The sequence below is a fragment of the Euwallacea fornicatus genome, chromosome 16, assembly GCF_040115645.1.
Source record: "Euwallacea fornicatus isolate EFF26 chromosome 16, ASM4011564v1, whole genome shotgun sequence".
NCBI classification, from domain to species: domain Eukaryota; kingdom Metazoa; phylum Arthropoda; class Insecta; order Coleoptera; family Curculionidae; genus Euwallacea; species Euwallacea fornicatus.
This window is the reverse complement of record NC_089556.1, coordinates 3,960,208-3,974,964: the sequence shown is the minus strand read 5'-3', so window position 1 is coordinate 3,974,964 and position 14,757 is coordinate 3,960,208. Positions and strand designations below refer to the sequence as shown.

Here is a 14,757-nt window from a genome sequence, read left to right as displayed (position 1 = left end):
ATTGATCAACTTGCCAGCAGCTTGTCGTGCTGAAATATTCATCATCGGTATGCCAGGCGGCAGGACGTCTTTCTTGTTTCATGATGACTCACTCAATTTCGTATTAGAAATTACTTTATATGGGCTGTAATTTACTCGGTTTGGATGCAGTTTAATGAAAATTTAGGTATTTTACTGGATTGGGGCTGGAAAGCCACTTTTATAAATGGGCAGTGCCAAAAAATGATAGACACCAATTGACTCCGAGAGATTCCCAATGAGTTATTCTATTGGAAATATAAATGTTATCGCCGATAATAACGTATATGTCGATTGGATGGATGTAACTTATCAATAACTACATAACTTCAATGAAAACTCGGTAAGAGTGTTGGTAGGTGCGTGCACTTCAAATGCCACCAAAAGATATTATCGAGGTGATTATAGAGATAAGTTGCTCCTTAAAAGGCATTAAATTTCTTGCCCTGCCCGTGGTTTATCCAATTTAAAGAAACATAATTACACCCAACTAATGTTTCAACAATTCGACTGCAATACTAAACAAATTGAAGCATCGTTGCATTAGACAAACAGAAATGGTCTGATGTCATGCCTCGGCATAATATTTGGTCAATCCAATTTGCCAAGAAACTTAATATTTAAAGACAAAATAAAAGTGAATGATTGTTCAATCAAACCTTTCATATGATGAGAGCATTTTAATGTGAAACTCCGGTATGTATACTAGGGGAATAACTCATGCATATTTCTGACCGGATCTAGCTTCATGCCCTCATGCCTCTTGGCTCGATTGAATAGCTTTGTATGGGAATTCCTTTTATGTTAGACCCTTCTTCGCGCTAACAGGTAGATATCACTTGTTGAGGGTGCAGACAAGGCAGAACGAATTTGGTTTTTACAATCAGGTGGCCCCAAGCAGTCCCATGACAACAAGTCTGTTGTAGGTGTATCAGGGAACAGAGTGGATCTGATTCTTTGACAGTAAATTTAAGGGCCAATAATATATCCAAAAAGACCGTATTTATACAATGGATTTATAATTTTAAATCACAAGATGGTTGAAAGCAAACAGGCCAATAAAACACAAACAAGAAATTCAAAAGGCAAGGTCTTTTCTGCCTGGGTGTTGTACTCTTTCAGATTTCATTGCATTTCTGGGGTCGAGCATTCAAAAAAAAGCAAACTGCTTTTGCTAAGGATGAAAGGGCTTGGAGGGAAATTCGGATTATGAAAATTTTAAAAATTTATCTTTCTAAAATTCGTCTTTATCATGAATTTTGTATTAACAAATGAGCTAGAAGAAGTGCGTCACCTGGGATGTAAGTGCATACTTAACTGCATTCTTACTACAAATTTTAATACAACACTGAGAATCTGAGGGAGTTTTCTGAACTTTCTGCTAAATTTTCTGCCGATTTCAGCGAAAAACCATTGTAACAAAATTTAATATCTCGGCACAACTACTCCTTCGTATGCATGACATTTATGAAGCGAAGAAACACGGAAGAGCTTGACATACTTAAATGCGTGCAGGCTGGGCCAGATTGGCCAGTTTTAAACGAGAACTCCCATTTTAGCCGAGATAGAGTGGAATTGACATGTGTGTTTCAAGCTTAATTTTTATGAGAGACTTAAAAGTAAAACGAAAATTGCGTTTATTAATTGAATATATTTGAAATTAATATTTCAAAAATTGCATATTAGACGTGAATCTTGTAAACCTTGCATTACCGGAATCAGCGAAGAGATCCCTTGAATAAATCAATATGATAAACTTTGAAAATATCGTTTTTTGTAATCTACGTAAAAAAAGTGCTTTGAAGTGGTTTTATTTAAAAACAAAAATTTGATCCGGGAAAGATTCGCGGACATTTTAAAAAATAAACATTTTTGAAAAACACCCTGCAGTTCCCAAATGATGAATGATATAAAAATGCAGTTCTCGCAATTAAGTTTATCGGAAAAATTGAGGCTCACACACATTGTAATTCTCTTTTATCTTGTGAAAAAGAGGATATTCCCTTTAACAGTGTTCAATTTAGCTCACTTTCACGTACATGGTGCGAGTGCGAAAAATTGAACCAAACAACAAATCTCCTGTTTTAATGAACTTTTCGGAGAAACGTGGAAATAGGATCATATAAACAAAACCCATAATACTAATAATAAAACAGTAGTCAGATCATAAAAATCGCATGTCAAAAATGTAGATTATGTAGAAAAAAGTACCTAGAAAAATACATAGTAATTTCAGAATATATTTTTTTATTTTTTGAAACATGTGTATCCAAAAATATGAGAAAGACATTGTTAAATTCCATTATTTGAATGACCTGGAAACAGAACACATTTTTTGTGACTGATGCTTTAACAGGTGATGGGGGGTTTTAGACAACCTTTACCTCCCACCACGGGCGAAGATTAAAGGAAATGCCATGTTTTGAAATAAAAATAGCTCGGGTCCTGATGCCTAGATAGGTCTGTACTTGCTTGGCTAGGAAAATTAGAATTTCCAGCTGCACAGCGCGCTTATTAAAATACTTATTGCAAGTAAAAATAAAGTAATAATTGTTAATGATTAGTTTCAAACTCAAAACGCCAGCACGTCGGTCTGGCTACACAGAAGCGAACCAGTAAACCGTAAAACCACGCCCACTGTGACTGGATCGGTGTTGCCAAACCGTCTGGTGGAATGTATATAAAGTATGTTTTTCAAAATAACCCAAATGATAATAAAATTAATTAATATAAATAGTTTCCCAATGTTTTGCTTATGTTAAAGCAGAAATCTGCCAAATGTAATGAAACTCAATATATCCGCATATTATTGTGGGTAGCAACGATATGAGTTGTCGGAAGCTTTAGAATCTCTCACAAGAATTGCCAATTTCTTAATTTTTTAAAAATAACTTTGGCAACGCTGTACTGTTCAAGAGGAATTTGCAAAGCAATTCATATTTTCGTCTTGGTCTTAGGAGTAAACAAACGTGATTTCAGGTCAAATTTCCAGGAAAATCACAGTGGAAACGTGTGAAAATCTTGGCAACCACAATTGAAAATCATTCTATCCACGTTGCCACTTAAAATCCGACTTAAAACTAAAGAAAACCTGAGTCCGAACGCTGTTATATGAGGTCACGCTCTGCGCTATCACATGTTATTTCAATAGTGTTTATTTTGCGAAAAATCGCGTCGTGACTGATAATTTCTTCGCATAATACAACAGAAACACTTTAAACTATCTTACCTTCGTCTAAGAGCCTTTCTACGTGCATGAACACATTGGGAAAAGCCGCAAGTTGCTTTCTGTCCTTCAATAATTGGGCCAGGTAGTCGGCGATACTCTGCGTCGAAGCAGAATTTTGATCGCACATTTTGGCACTTTAGAACGTATTCGGACCGATTCAATTGGCTACTTTGCACTCTAAACAGACATGAATACCGAATTGAACAGTCAATCTTAATCGAAGAATAAAACGCGACTGACTGTGCCGCACGAAACGGCTAAAAGTCTCGGTACTACACTGCAATCTGTGGTGGGTCAAAATTTCTGAAAAGCTGATGCGCGCGCTTCGAAACATCGAGCCTGCGCATGTTGTTTCTTCGCCTTTTAAGGGCGCCTCAAGAATTTCATCTTTATGCTTTTTCTGTATAAAATTTCATTAGGGGCCCCCAAGGGTAGGCAATCGATTTTCAAGTAAATCTGGCAACGAACGTTCTCTGTGGGGGACAAGATTTTGATTCCTTTGTTGATGGTGATGCTTAATGTCGTCGCATCTATTTGAGTTTATCTAGAAATTAATTTCAGTTTTATAACTTGAATGTTATACAAAATCAAGAAATATTGCGTTGCATTTAGGCATGAAAGATATTTCAAAACCATTTAAAATAATTGACATTAGACGAGCCAAGTTCACAAACTACACCCGGTAGTGTGTGCCGTCAGTCAGAGTCAGTCACTCACACCTGGAACAAACTGCCTTTTGAATACCTCAATTGTTATGTGGCTATAACAGAGTTTCAATGATCGATATTTTAAGATTTGGAAGACTTTAATTACATCTGGAAACGTTTGTTAGATTAGCGCCAGAAGTCTACAATTCGATAAGTTATCAGTACACATTTGATTTACACCTATTAGGTCTAATACAGATTTAAGATCTGACGTGTAAATCTTCCAGCAAATATTGTAAATCTCTAACTTAATTCTATCGTATATTTACATAATCTGAAAATGGGTGGACGAGGTTGTGTTTAGCACCAAGCAATTAATGTGATAAACTTTTTTTAATATTTTCGTTTAATATTTATTATGACACTCCTACACACTCATCAATATGCTCAATTTCTTTCAATATGGATGACATGGTTTCATCAATATGCCCAATTTCTTAAATTAATTTCTTTCAATATGACTGATATGGATACGAGTTCATTTAAGGCTCTAATAATGATCACCATAGATATGCTAAGAATGCAAATGTACCTCCAGGAAAGAATTTTTCGTCAAAGTCATGTAGGCATGTCCAGACTCGTTTTGCTGAAGTTCATTATGCAACATACTCTACACGACATAAATTAAATCCTTCGCAAAGAAGTAGGTACGAGAGAAGATTCGAATGCTATTAGCTCGTTAAGGGTAATAAGGTCGCTTTCTTATTCGTCAGAAGAATCTTATACTAAAATTCCGACCGTGGTCGCAGTACGGTGAAAACACTAACAAGCCAAGATTATTTTTATAAAGAATAATTCAATGTTTGTCCACCATAAAGCTGAGCCATATGGCGTTTTGCATTTCACGGTTTCAAATTAATATGCATATTTCCTTGGTCGGTGTTGTAATCAGGACAAGTGGCGCCCACTAGGTTTTTTGGAATTTTTTAACTGAGCTGTTAGCAAATGGAGTAAATGTACTCCTGGAACAAGGAACTTAAGACTGCTGTATGCAGGGCATGTAAGTATTCCGCAACCAACCGTACAGGAACAGTTATGTACAGGAGAAAGAAGGCCGAAACGTACAGGGTTTGAAATTGTCACAACCGAGGACGAGGACGGCGGACTTTCTCGTTCGACAGTTTTTCTTAGGGGGAGGGGGGCAGTGATTTTAAAAATTTCTAGTTTAATTCGGCTCGCTAAGGCCGGCCCTGTGTGAACACACCTCATTAAAAATATACCAGATGCATGAAAAGAGCGCTGCAGACCAAACTTCTGATTCATTTGTTCTCTTTCGCTCTATATTTTCCAAAAACTGGATAGACTATATGGAAACGAGTTCAGGGTTTATCGTTAACGCCTTTGTCAAATAAGTAATTCCATATACCAAGAACTAAATGTTATATGCAGGGTACCATTGGATCACATAAATTACTGAAGATACAACTGAAAATAAGTATCGGTAATATTGCAATTTTGAGATCGTATGAAGATCGTGGTAAAATGCGACAACACATTATATAATATCATACGCCACTTAACGAATTATTGTCAATTCAACAAGAGCTTATTTCCTAGTTTTAAGTCAAGGAAAATTCGGGACACCACGTTATGAGTTTGTTAGTATCTTATAACTAAAATGTGGTAATTTAGTGTTTGCTGTAATGGAATGGCAGAATTGTCAATTCTCTGATGATGGTATGAAAGCGAAACTTGGGTATAGGCTCTTAAACCAAACTTGGGTCGGTCATTTTGTAAAATTTTCTGTTCAGATGGCACAATCCAGATAAAATTCCATTTAGTCTTTACCATCTTGATTTCGTTTGTAAATGGCTATAACTAAACTAATTGTAATCTTTTGCGTGGTATTATTACCATTTGACTATCTGGTATATCCCATTTCGTTTGTTATTGAATTTGGGTAAATAAAGTGGGCAGTTTCAACTCATTTAACCTCAGGTGGCTCCTCTCAGCTGTGACCAAGAATGGTAACAGACAGAGATCTGACAAAAAGAAAAAAACTCTTGGTTGGGTTGTCGGTAATTAAGTATTAGCGCCCACATAATGTCGATTTGAACACACATTTTTAGAGGTCTCGTTCTCCTTTGATCCTTGATCAGTTCAGAGATTTATTTCCTATGGTGATTATGCCGGATGCAATAGACAAGACGCAACTTTTTGTTGCCATTAAAACACCAATTTGTCAATCATCTTTTAAGTACTCTGTGTCACGCAACACTTGCTGCAAGTGGACAAAAAACTTAGAAATCACAATAATAATTGATGCCGGTTATTAAAGGAAATTATGATTTTGCTGCAAATCCGTATTGAATCAGTTGTCGATTGCAGGCTAAGCAAATAGTTCTTATTGTAGCAATTGAAATATGTTTCCACAGTATTCCTTCCACAATTTTTTCCGATCAGTTTTCACAGAACTCAAAGGAACTTTTAGGGAAACTGATTGCCCATATCTGAAATATCAATATTAGCAATAGCTCGATTGACTTCGATACCGACGTGAAAAAGATATGGCATTGGAGGCTGCCCATTTAGTTAGCCCACACGTGATGGCCTATTTTGGACTTTCGTCGGCCTACAGACTACACAGGTGACCACTCATTTTCATTGGCGTAGTCGTAGTTGAAAAATTAACGTTTCCAAGACATTAATTGACGAGAATCATCCGTGCAAACTGATACAAGAATGAAGTCTTTTCAGAATGTGTTTTTTAAGCTTTATGCTGAAATTATTAAAATTGATTTTTTTTTAGTTAAGAAAACTGTACGGACGTCTATGTCGGAAGAAAAATTTTTCAAATGTCCATATGAAGGCGTCGAGGTGCTGCTGCTGAACCTGAGTGCATGGGCGAGCTCTTTGAAGACGGCGCCCACGCCTGACGTCACTATAGGTGTCTTTTAATCAATGGCGACGCGGGTTTCGTAAGAGAGAGCGGATGCTTGAATGGGTTAACTTAAAAACATATGGCGCGAATTACAGAGTTATGCCTGTTTTATGAAATTTCACGAGGTTATTAACAGTATTAGCGTGCTTTCCAAATATTTACCCATTCATTTTATCTCTTTGCTCTCGGCATTTTTGGAATCAGTGCCCTTAAAATCCCCCACATATGGAAATTCGCTCTGACATTAATAAACAAAACGTTCACGTTTTGAATGCCTATACTGCTTTATATAATTTTCTGTTGAATGAGTAATGGGGATTGCTTGCCACTCGGACATCAAATGCAGCGAAGCCGACATTATCATTATAATGGTCAGGTACAAACGCCCACACTTCAGAAGTGCCGAAGGCTGTTTTCTATGGTATATCCAAATATGTTAATTGGGATAAAGTCGCAGATTTGCTCTGTAAATGTAAACAGGCAAACGTGTGTGGGATTTTTAAAATCGCGATTGGTCAGGTTTCACATACATTAGCCAGCAGTATTATGACACAAACATTTCCTTTTTCTGTGTGTCTTTACAGGTACCCATACATGCAAATCCAATAAGGAGATTCAAAGGCGGTTGATAAAATCGATTTTTTTTAATGATTTGATTACGTAAGTGCACACTTGAAAGAATAATGCTAATGCAGACTAATAGGCATAAAAATGTGTTTCTAGTGGGCCCCGGGAAAGATCAGTTAGAGGCAGTAAACTGCAGGAATGAGACGATAGACTCATACGATAAAGATAATTTTGTTTGCTTAAATATAATAAAAACCTGCAATTATTGTTAGAAAGAAGCTTTTGTTCTCTGGCAGTCAAGGGAATATTCGATGCAAAACACTCAATCTTCCAATGAAAAAATCTAGTACCAGGAGTGCACTTATACCCTTTACCATGTCCAATTTTGTTGCCTAAATTTCCATTGTTTTGATTCGAAATTCTTATCTTTTGCATGTTCGTGTGTTCATTTCTTATCTCATATTCTTTTATATTCCCTAGTTGTTCGTATTACTTATTTCTCTTAATCTTTATCTCTCCAACGGTTTCCATCACTTCTATCTCTAAAAAATGCTTCCTACCATGTTTTTTCCGGTTTAGAAGTTTCTATCTTGTTACACTTTCAATAAACGAACATCCTGTATATTATATACAAACCATGAAAATAATTTCGGTATATCTAAGCAGATATAGAGATTTTTAGTTCTGTTCTGGCGTACTCCATTTTAAGCAGGTTCTGTTGGAATTAAAAAAGTCCACATTTCAAGTTAAAGCTGGATAATGATAATCTGGATAATGTCTATTAATTGAGAATGTGTTTATTTTGATTTAGGAAATAATGTGTCGGGAACTAGCAACAATGCCTATGAGAATACATTGAAATGTAGGGTATGTTGGCTACCTTTATCCTATACCAACAGGAAGCATAAAAGGGCAGTATCGCCTAAATTTATTTTCGGTTTCTATCTTTACTACTTTTAATTCAGTTTAAATATGAAAATATTCATAGTTTGAGATAAAGGTCTATGAGAAATTATTTAGAATTTTCTTCTTTTGAAGATTTTTTAACATTTTTGTTATGTCACTACTCACTTACACTTCCTTCTACATGCTCGATTTCTAATGGCAGTCTTGGTTGGGTTGATTGCCAATCACTGGTCCAAAACGCCAGTTTCATTGAAATATATGTTTAACAAAGGCAATAAATGTTACTAACGAAACCATATTTATGCACATATTCAGATCTAAAAATTACGAAAACTTAAAAAATATTTAAATCATCTTAATACATGATGAATTCATATGACAGCATCACCATCGACACACGACAGAATACAGAATAATTTTAAATATGGGTGTATGTGTGTCATAGATTTATAATGATACATGAGAGCACCTTCAAAGTATGATTAATATTAATTTTGCATATCTCTGGTATTTAATACGAGAAAGGTAGTCTTGACCAACTAGTTAGATAAAAGTATAGAAAATCTAGAGTTTCTGGTCTTGAGCAGCGTCAAAAATCTTTTACGTTTTCGAGCGTTCAATAATGTATCTATCTAATCTCTTCATCAGAAGAGAACAATTAGACTTCCTACTAGTGTTATGATGTGAAGGAAAATCTCCAAAGGGACTTAATAAAAAAATTTAATAAAAATGATAAAAGAGAAAAAAATCAAATAAATAGTATAATAAACCACAAGAATAATAATAAATATATACAATAACGAACGTATAAGGAAAGGCAAGTCGCAGCAAACTTTACTAACTGTTTTGCAGTGAGGCGTTCCCCTGGAACCAAATTACTTAAGTCAGCAGGAATATATGGCGATATAGGTTTGGCTGTAGGTATTTGACTTATTGATGGACTTGGCCTTTGGACTTTGATCCGTCCATTAGCAATGCAGTCACCAGCGCCAACATGAATCTGTGAAACCTTTTCGATGCAATGCGTCCCTAATTAGACTTAAATTGCTTGACCCCGCCTTCTAGTGGACTTGGCCCTGTCTGAACTATTGGAGGGAAGCTACTAGCCAAAACAACAAGCTGTGAACTCTACCCCAGGATGATATGAATGAAGAAAAAATATTTACCCTTCGGGGACCTATCTTTAAGTAAAACACTAGCAGAACAATTTCATAGCCCTGCTGTAGGCGTTATAAGAAAGAAAGAAAATAAAATTTTTACCTTGAACACTCTAGGTAACGAAGCGTATTCCATCCTACGTCCATATTATTTTGTAATGTATTTCAATATAAAATATGCTGTTCAATTATTGTGCACTAATTTCGGAACACCCTGTATAAAACTACAACACTATTGATGCGTGGATAGTTACTAAGTGCTGTAATTATAGACCCCAGAAAATAATAAGGTATTGACAATGGCATTGAAGCACACTGCGCCATTTTGTTACGAAAACCGCGGCAAGTGCCGCCATTTTGCAACAACAGACAAACTTTCATGCAAGCTTTATGACCGCTCTAAAGCTGCCGATGGCAGCAATAGCTACAAAAGTTTCCGTTTAAAACGGAGGAATTCAGGGCAGTCATATTTCAGCAAAACTGAAAGGATGATAGGTCCAGCTTCTATGAATAAATTTATGAAATCCACTTTTTCCGCAATTATTGCAGACGACTGTTTCAGGTGTTTAGCAATAATCCACAGTACAGAAAAACTTGGCATTTATCCAACATAAATCGACTACCCCTGAAACTGGTCTTTTCTCCTTGTCGGCCCACAGAAAAATCACGAAAAACTGGCTCATTCGAAACCAGTCCGCCGACCGACCACGGTAGTTACGTCAGCCTTGTCCCGCCATTTAGTTTGAATTTTTAAAAACAGCCTCGCATTGGGCACGCGCCCCTGCCAACATGGACGCCGCGCATTCAGTTTCGTGTTTACCTCACAACGCGAAAATGTCGAAGGCGAAAAAAGTGATTGAGGAGGCCAGGGAAATCAAAAATCCTGAGCTGGATTTGTTTGATAAGGGCGTGTCGACCATAGAAGAGATGCCAGGGCTACGTAAGTCTTCGTTAAGATGAATAAAAATCTTGTTTTTACCTAATTTGGTATCTTGTTTGGCGATATCGTTCGACGGTGATCTCATACCGAAACAGATGACTGCGCTACAGTGTTTATATTTAATATTGCGTTGCATATCTAGCGTCATGACGGTTTCTGAGGATAGGCAACCAGATATACACCGTCCGAGCTATACTATGCTGCACCGAATATTTATTAAACATACGGCGCCTGTAAACGTTTAAGGGGATATTTTTTTAAACCGAACTAAAAAAAAGCTTTTTATAAATATGTCTGGAATTACTTCACTTCCCTCGCCTATTTTGACTCGAGGAATATCTCCTTAAATTGAGAAAGTTACTTAGGAACATACTTTGTATATAACTGGACTTTTATGGACTGGAAATTTAATCAATTTGAAAGTAATAAATACATTCACACTAAAATTAGCGTGAGCATCCTATAAGTATTATAAAATAAACTTATAAGACCTAAATACCCATCACTTTTCCTTTCTAGTGAATATGGACTATGTCACTCGAATTACCCTGAGTCACAACAGAATCAAAGGTAAGTATCCCAACCATTAATTCAACATTTATTTGATCGAAAAAAATTCTCGATAGTGGTTCCGCCTGGTCTAGCCAATCTTACCAATCTTGAAATTCTCAACTTGGCCAACAACCAAATAGAAGAATTGCCATTATCTCTCTCGTCACTGCCGAAACTGCGGATATTGAATCTCTCCATAAATAGACTCTACAATTTGCCCAGAGGTTTTGGTGCCTTTCCAGTGCTTGAAATATTAGATCTCACTTACAACAATTTAAAGGACGGTGCACTACCTGGAAACTTTTTTATGATGGGTAACACAACTTTCTGCAACACCAAAATTCATATTCACTAGAAATTGTTTTCAAGAAACTTTAAGAGCGTTATATTTGGGGGACAACGACTTTGAAACACTGCCTTCAGACATAAAAAATCTGAAGAATTTAGAAATTGTAGGGTGGTATTATGTAATTGTAATTCCGTATACCGAAAGGCATTCTTTCAGCTTGGTCTAAGGGAGAATGATCTACTAGCGCTGCCTAAAGAAATTGGGGAATTGACCAGACTTAGAGAGCTTCATGTCCAAGGTGCAGGGCATTGCAAAAAATTCACGAGAAATGCAACTTTTTACTTGCAGGAAATCGCTTGACAACCATCCCTCCGGAACTAGGAAACTTGGATATGACATCTAATAAGGCTGCTTTCAGATTTGAAGGAAATGTATGGGTTCAGCCCATTGCCGACCAGCTACAATTGGGTATTAGTCATTTGCAGGATTATCTGAAAAGTGAAACTTACCGAATGTAAGTTACTAAAACCCATGAAAACATACACTATTTAAATGTTAAATTACTTTAGCACTTATAATCGATATTTGACCCACAAACCTGCGATCCCACCAAAGTGTGTGGACAAGGAAAAGAAGATTTCGAGAATTCGTTGATGAAATTGAAGTAGTTTTTTTTTATTCTGTCCGAGATAGAATGCCTTAAGAAAATATACATATAGTCATAAAAAATATCTACTAAAACTACTACTTGTAGGCATGTGCCTTAGTGAGTGTATTTATCGATGTTAATACTGCCATATATTTTTTAATTTTTACACTTAATTAAAACCTACTACTTAGATGTATGGAAATATATTAATTTAAATTTCGCTAATCTTTTATTATTAAGGGCTTTAGTAGTAGTAAGGGGAGACTAGTTAAGTATTTACACAAAACTATTATTAAATGATAGATTCCTCAACGTAAAAATGGATATTTTTATATCACAGATATACCAATTTCGTAACATCAAGAAAAATAACTTAATGTTTTACCAAGTTGTTTAAAAATACCTGTCTTCTGAAATTGAACTTATACGAATATAAATTATGGATTCCGTGCGGTGGTTTCTTAAAAAAGAACCATCATTTGAAGCCTATGACTCGTTTTCCCAGAACCTGTAAAACTGGGCATTAGCCCTCCCACAACTGGAATTGGAGAATAATTATATCAATAATTATTTTTCTTTTAGACCAATAATTTCTTTAATTGCAGAGATTAGTCACAGTATAGAACGGATGTAAACTCTGAAGATATATTATCACATATTTTTCACAAAGAAATCATTAATTACCATTGAAATTGAGTTATTCTTTGGCAAACTCGAGACCATATGCAGTTCATATATACACTAAAAATAACCTTTTTATTTAATTAAAAAACTAATCATTTTAATATTTTGAACGCACTTACTAATAAGTTATTAATTGACAACAGTCACTACTATTACTGATTTTTGATAGTCAAATTTCAGTCTTGAAACTTACTTCCACACTGCTAAAATTCTCCCAAGAATATTATACATCACACATCACAATTATAGTTTTTAATTTGAAGAAGATATAGCAATAATGGGCTAGCAGTTTTCATCATCAGACATTTCACTGTCTCTCTCATCACTATCGTCAGTCAAATTACCATGAATGGAAGTTTCATATTCCAGGATTTCATCATCACACAGATGTGAGTTGCCTTCTACAAATGATGCAAACCTAATGATTTCAAAAAATTACACATTAAAGTCCATCATTTTCTAGATTAAAATAGAGTTACAATTTTATATTTAGTAAAGTTTTTTTTTATCAGAATAAAGATATTTCAACATAACTTACCTTTTCACATCTTTAATTTTCATAGCAGTTTTCCACTGATTACACTTGGGACTTGAACAATAGTCCCTCAACTCCTTCAAAGCTTTTGAAGTTTCTCTAACTCCTTGCTCATAATATTCATCATTTGTAAGAGCTTTTACTTTAGGTGGGAACCTCCTTTTCCTTCAACTCTACTTAAGTACACTTCTTTTAGCAACTATTAAACTTACCAATATCTGCCTGGTGCCATTTTCCAGTTACTTGGCAAATATGTAAAAAGCACCACTAAAATCACTTGAGCCATGGCAGCCTCTTGGTATTGGCTGCTAAAAAATATGGCTACTAAGCCCATTAATTGCAAGGTCCATTTAATCAGATTAATTGTTTTTGGGTTTTCCACTGGACCCCATCTGTAACACACTATAAAAGGCAAATTTAAAAGATGATATTCTGTTTTTAAAAATATTCCTTACAAATAAAACTAATTGATGCAGTAGTCACTGTGTACCAAATAACATAGGCCTGATAAGTGGACATTATGACCTTCATATTATCCCAAATCATTTGTAAGAAATATATTAATATAGTGGATCCAGCCCCTATTATACCATACATAAGTGTTTTCTAAAATTACAATGCATATGTTACAAAGGAAAATATTCAAATCATTGATTATCTTACCCTCGGGAACAATTTGCTAATAAAATAAATTAGAATTAAAAAAGAAGCACAGACTCCTAGAGAAATACCACAAATGTAGTGAAATAAAGAATTACAGCTTAATGTTGAGGCGCTGAGAAAGAGAGTAAGTCCCATAACTAATGTCAAAACTTTCCATAAATCCATTGCTAAAATAAAATAATAGCAATCAATATTATTTACCGTTTAAGGAGAAGAAACTTACCAATTACTTGAAGGTATATTGTGTACTGATCTCTGCTCTCAATGCCAATACAACTCATATTGAATGGATTTAATTTTATATTTTTTGACTTTGTTGAAAATAAATTTACTGACCAACTATAACTTTTATCATGATACTCCTGCTGGACTTCTTCTGGAGTAGCCCCATCAAACTGATTATAATCATCTGATGGATGAATGATTTTTAACTAAAATTATGGATTTCTAAAAATCAACTAGAGAGTCACAGTTTTAGGGTCTTACAAGGACACTCTGCCATATGTGTATAATATATTTTGGTTTTCCTTGGTAGCAAAATACTTGCAACTCTCTACGACCATACATAGTTTCAGGTTTAAAGTTGTGAGATTCATTATGTTCAAGATAATACACTAAAATTCAAAATTTTGTGGTGATAACGGACACATAATTAGCTGAGTACGTATTTTATGATTTGAAAAAATATAATTTTTTATTTAGAGATTACTTACCAGCATTACTAGATCCAGCTGAAGCAGTACCACTTTGACCCACTGTAAGGTGAAAGAATAAAATTATAGTTAACAGAGAATTCATTTCTGCTGTATATCTTGAAATTCTGGATTTGAGCAGAAGATTTACTTATAAAAGACTCTCAATTGTAAATATTTCAAAATTATTTCAAACTTTCGTTTATAAATTTTCGGTTTTTCAACTGAATAATTTGAGGTTAAGGTCTGGTCAACTGTCACACAGTTCGTCAATAATAACATAAACAT

General features: G+C 35.1%; 3 protein-coding genes across 10 annotated transcripts in view; 1 reads left to right on the top strand and 2 right to left on the bottom strand.

Moving 5' to 3' along the window:
* Positions 1-3,539, bottom strand: part of how (protein held out wings) — a 39,957-nt gene extending 36,418 nt beyond the window's left edge. For 3 of the 7 annotated variants that reach the window (XM_066291139.1, XM_066291142.1, XM_066291145.1), the window contains exon 1: positions 3,248-3,538. In XM_066291139.1, coding sequence (XP_066147236.1) covers positions 3,248-3,374 — 127 coding nt within the window. In that variant the 5' untranslated portion in view covers positions 3,375-3,538. Of the gene's footprint in view, positions 1-3,247 lie in introns of all 7 variants that reach the window. The other 4 variants (XM_066291141.1, XM_066291144.1, XM_066291146.1 and 1 more) reach the window with 2 other exon arrangements.
* Positions 3,540-10,162: 6,623 nt separating this feature from the next.
* Positions 10,163-12,115, top strand: ics (ras suppressor protein 1). Its single transcript, XM_066291482.1, has 7 exons — positions 10,163-10,405; positions 10,925-10,975; positions 11,032-11,271; positions 11,327-11,409; positions 11,463-11,544; positions 11,595-11,760; positions 11,816-12,115. The coding sequence occupies exons 1-7, from the start codon at positions 10,255-10,257 to the stop codon at positions 11,898-11,900; spliced, it is 858 nt and encodes a 285-aa protein (XP_066147579.1). The 5' UTR covers positions 10,163-10,254; the 3' UTR covers positions 11,901-12,115.
* A 124-nt stretch (positions 12,116-12,239) lies between these two features.
* LOC136344233 (nuclear envelope integral membrane protein-like) lies at positions 12,240-14,712 on the bottom strand. Of its 2 annotated transcripts, XR_010732930.1 has the most exons (9): positions 14,491-14,712; positions 14,264-14,391; positions 14,001-14,208; positions 13,778-13,944; positions 13,570-13,720; positions 13,327-13,516; positions 13,118-13,279; positions 12,773-12,997; positions 12,240-12,433 (listed from the first exon to the last, which is right to left on the bottom strand). XR_010732930.1 is itself a non-coding variant. In XM_066291479.1 (8 exons), the coding sequence occupies exons 1-8, from the start codon at positions 14,573-14,575 to the stop codon at positions 12,862-12,864; spliced, it is 1,227 nt and encodes a 408-aa protein (XP_066147576.1). In that variant the 5' UTR covers positions 14,576-14,712; the 3' UTR covers positions 12,633-12,861. The 2 variants fall into 2 exon arrangements, 1 of the variants encoding a protein (XP_066147576.1); XM_066291479.1 differs by lacking the exon at positions 12,240-12,433 and having other exon boundaries at positions 12,633-12,997.
* Positions 14,713-14,757: the final 45 nt, after the last annotated feature.

Excerpts from the sequence above, each read along its gene's own strand:
- ics (XM_066291482.1), top strand. The coding sequence starts at position 10,255 with ATGGACGCCGCGCATTCAGTTTCGTGTTTACCTCACAACGCGAAAATG. Across the intron at positions 11,410-11,462 it reads ATCTGAAGAATTTAGAAATT|CTTGGTCTAAGGGAGAATGA; the intron begins GTAGGGTGGTAT and ends GCATTCTTTCAG. Across the intron at positions 11,545-11,594 it reads TAGAGAGCTTCATGTCCAAG|GAAATCGCTTGACAACCATC; the intron begins GTGCAGGGCATT and ends TTTTACTTGCAG.
- LOC136344233 (XM_066291479.1), bottom strand. The coding sequence starts at position 14,575 with ATGAATTCTCTGTTAACTATAATTTTATTCTTTCACCTTACAGTGGGT. Across the intron at positions 14,209-14,263 it reads ACATATGGCAGAGTGTCCTT|TTAAAAATCATTCATCCATC; the intron begins GTAAGACCCTAA and ends CCATAATTTTAG. Across the intron at positions 13,517-13,569 it reads TGCATCAATTAGTTTTATTT|TGTGTTACAGATGGGGTCCA; the intron begins GTAAGGAATATT and ends TGCCTTTTATAG.